Source organism: Miscanthus floridulus, chromosome 10, assembly GCF_019320115.1.
Source record: "Miscanthus floridulus cultivar M001 chromosome 10, ASM1932011v1, whole genome shotgun sequence".
NCBI classification, from domain to species: Eukaryota; Viridiplantae; Streptophyta; class Magnoliopsida; order Poales; family Poaceae; genus Miscanthus; species Miscanthus floridulus.
The window spans coordinates 78343759-78347124 of record NC_089589.1 but is presented as its reverse complement, the minus strand read 5'-3'; the positions used below and the strand labels follow the sequence as shown (position 1 = coordinate 78347124).

The 3366-nt window shown below is 50.3% G+C and overlaps 1 protein-coding gene across 1 annotated transcript; it reads right to left on the bottom strand.

Moving 5' to 3' along the window:
* Positions 1–1500: 1500 nt before the first annotated feature.
* Positions 1501–2388, bottom strand: LOC136488912 (putative AP2/ERF and B3 domain-containing protein Os01g0140700). Its single transcript, XM_066485684.1, has one exon. It carries the CDS (start codon positions 2386–2388, stop codon positions 1501–1503), a length of 888 nt encoding a protein of 295 aa, XP_066341781.1.
* Between the last annotated feature and the right edge of the window lie 978 nt (positions 2389–3366).

Sequence of the window (3366 nt, the reverse complement as noted above, 5' to 3'; positions counted from 1 at the left end):
GGGCACGGCCTTAACGGCTCGGCGCCGAGGGGAAACAGCCGATTGGGGCTTGGTCGAACTCAATTGAAGGCCGGATGGGATTGGGCGGGCAACAAGCTTAATGATGGAGCCGGAGACGACAGGAATCGGTCGGATGTGACCTCTCCCCGATTGGACTTTACGGCGGCGTCGCGACTGCGGACACGACACGGACAAAGGAAAGAGGGGGCGGCCTGGCTCGGCGCGGCGCACGTAAAGGCGGTGGTTGGGAGAGAGATTGCCACATTGGCCTGCACGGCCATGTGCCGGTGCAGCGGGGGTGCATGTGCGTGGGGTAGCGCCGTCGGACCGGTCCGGCAACGACATAGAGCAGCAGGGCACGAGCAGCAGCAGGGCAACCCACGTGCGCAGCGATGTGAGCAGCAGCGGCAGCGGCAGCGCGCGGCAGCGACAGCGGGCAGCAGCAGCAGGGCACAGCACCGTGCGACGACGAGAACCAAGCGGCAAAGGTTGGCAGCGGGCTGGCCGTGGCCAGCGGCCGTCCGGCAGGCGACCAGCAGTTGTCAGCGTTCGGACTGCGGCGACGCCACGGCCAAGCCGGGCGGGCCCCGACCGGCCAACACAAGCACTGACCTAACAAACCCTTATGCCATTACATGGTACTAACTATGATGCAAAACACTGAGCAAAAACATTACTATGGTATTTAACCCCATTTTCTTCAATTAATTCCTCAAAACTGTATTATTGAACTATTTTTAGACTTAGAAAATTTACGTTCGATTAAACAACCACTAGCACTTTTGCACTCATTTTTAAATAGTCCAAACTTTAGCAAACTTCACCAACAACCATTTCACGACATAGCACACACTTTATACCAAACAGTAGAACCAAAACATTAGGGCATTATTTAACTATTTTGCATTTTATAAATCGTCAAAAAGTGTACTTTCAACACCACTTCAAATTTTTGCCGATTCAACGAAAAGGGCTAATTTTAATTTCCAATTTGATTTTTGAGCTTCCAAGAACACTAGTTAACAACCTTTGTTTTCAAAAATTAAAGTTGCACTTTTCATTTATACCATTTGCTCATCACCTTTACTTAAGCACTACACACAAGCTATATTTTATTTTTGTTTATAGAAATTGCTTTTCATGCCAACGATTAACACAACTTATTCTATCCTTTTTGTCACGATTTTCATTAGCACCTATAGGCATTTACGTAACTAACTCACTATATTGATAGGTCTATCTCTTAGGCCATAATCTTAGTGCTAAGCAAGCTCGTAACACCAGAGGGGTTATAGTGTTGAGCGTCTGCGTATGTACTCGTGTAATTCGCAAAAAAGAAAATACAGATGGATGGACAATAAACTACACAAGGTGGAGAGGATACCATACATTGGAGTAGACCCTACGCGTCTACGATCAGATTAGATAGATAGCTGAGATCAAGAAGGTTGACAATGATGTGCTAATAGCTAGCTTTGGTCATTTAGCCAGCACGTACGTCTAGGCTGTAGCAATATCAACGCCGAACAGCATGACGGCATGGCAATCAACGGCAATAGCATCAGCCTTGGCATCTTCTGGCTTCTTCTGCGTCTTCCAATAGTCTATCTGCATCTGCTTGTACGCCCCAAACGTCAACCGAGAGAATGCCACTGTGTCCCCAGCTTGGAGGCCCTTCTCCCGAACGAAGCGTCTCCATCCCTTGGTGATGACGTACATCCGGCTGGTCGCGCTGAACGAGTACCTGAACCGCCACGTCTTCCCGGAGCCGTCCACGAAGTCGATGAGCATGCCAATACGGGCCGCCATCATGGGGTTGCGGTTCAGAAACAAGTGCTTCTCGGCGTGGTGCTTCGGCACGACGAGGCGGTTGAGCTTGCCGACGTCGCTGGGCGTCAGCGCCTTCTGGAAAAGATGTTCCCGCACCCACGTCGTCGCCGGCTGCGCACGCGCTGCCTGCCACAGGCTCGGCCGCACCTCGTCGGAAGACGTCTGCATCTGCAAGGTCGTCTTGACGGTCACGGACTTGAAGCTCATCGGCTGGAACGCAAGCTCGCCGTCGTCCGTCGCGCACTCCGCTGAGAAGTTGGCGACGCCGCGTTGGCAGCGGCGCGCAGGCGCAGCCAGGTCGTCGTAGCCGCGAGCCGGGGTTTCTTCTTCAGGGAACGTGCTCATCCACTTCCGTATGGGTCGTTCGTAGGTTTGGGCGCCGCACCTGCGCCCGTTCGAAGGCTGCAGCATGACGCCATTGATGAACCGAGACGGTGGAAGTTGTTGCTCCGCCACCTCGACGTCGGCACCGTCTATGGCCGCCAAGGCCATTTTGGTGCTGGACTCCATCATCGCAGCAGTATACGTTGCGGCGGCGGATAGCTTCGAGAAGGACATGTTGGTTGAGTATTCTCCACTTTGTCCTGCTAGGCTGCTTCTATTTCGCTAGCTACAGCTACAGCTACCTACGCAAGGTCACTGTTTGACGAGTACATATATAGTGTGTGTGTCTGGTCCATCCAGTTAATTAGGACCTGTACATATGTTTCGTCACGTTTATTGTTCCCAATACCATATGTTTCTTTATTCAGTTTTTATTACTTCATCGGGCTGTTATTTATGCCCACTAGTACGTAGAACATTAGCACCAGCGCTTCCATACCTATTTCTACCGACGTTTAAGGCTTCCGTCAGGCCAGGGAAAGTCGCAAACTTCATGGGGGTCTTCTTGATATGCTTATTGATGTTGCTATTGAGAAGGTGCAACGGCTAATTTCTTTCTTTGGGTACAGAGAAACTGGTTTCTTAGAAGCATTGGAGGCAGCCAAAGGAATTGCACTTGAGCTAGATATCGGCACAACATTTCATAAAAAGCGAGAAATTAAAAGAGACAATTTGACGAGAACATAGATGACACAAATGTTGCCACACGGTCTCCAGAGGAATTATTTAGAACCACCTATTTTATACCTATTGTTGACCAAGCTATTGCCTCACTTACAAGAAGATTTCACTACCCCAGCATCACCGCCGGTTCAAAAACCTACTTCACTGCTGGATTTTGAACCGACAGTGGCATACCGACAGTGATGGGGGGTTGACATCACTATCGGTCCATAAAAACTGACACTGATCTACAGGAAACAGTATCGGTTCCAGGCTCCGCCCGGCAGTGTCCAGTTGAACAACACTGTCGGTTTGTAGTGCCAACCGACAGTGACGGTTGCTTTAGGAGTGTCGGTTCTTAGCTCAAGCCAGCAGTGTTGAGCAAGCCTATACTGTCGGTTCATGGATCAAACCGGCAGTGTTGTAGTAAATATCAGTGTCGGTTCATGGATCAAACCGGCAGTGTTCTTGTAACTATCAGTGTCGGTT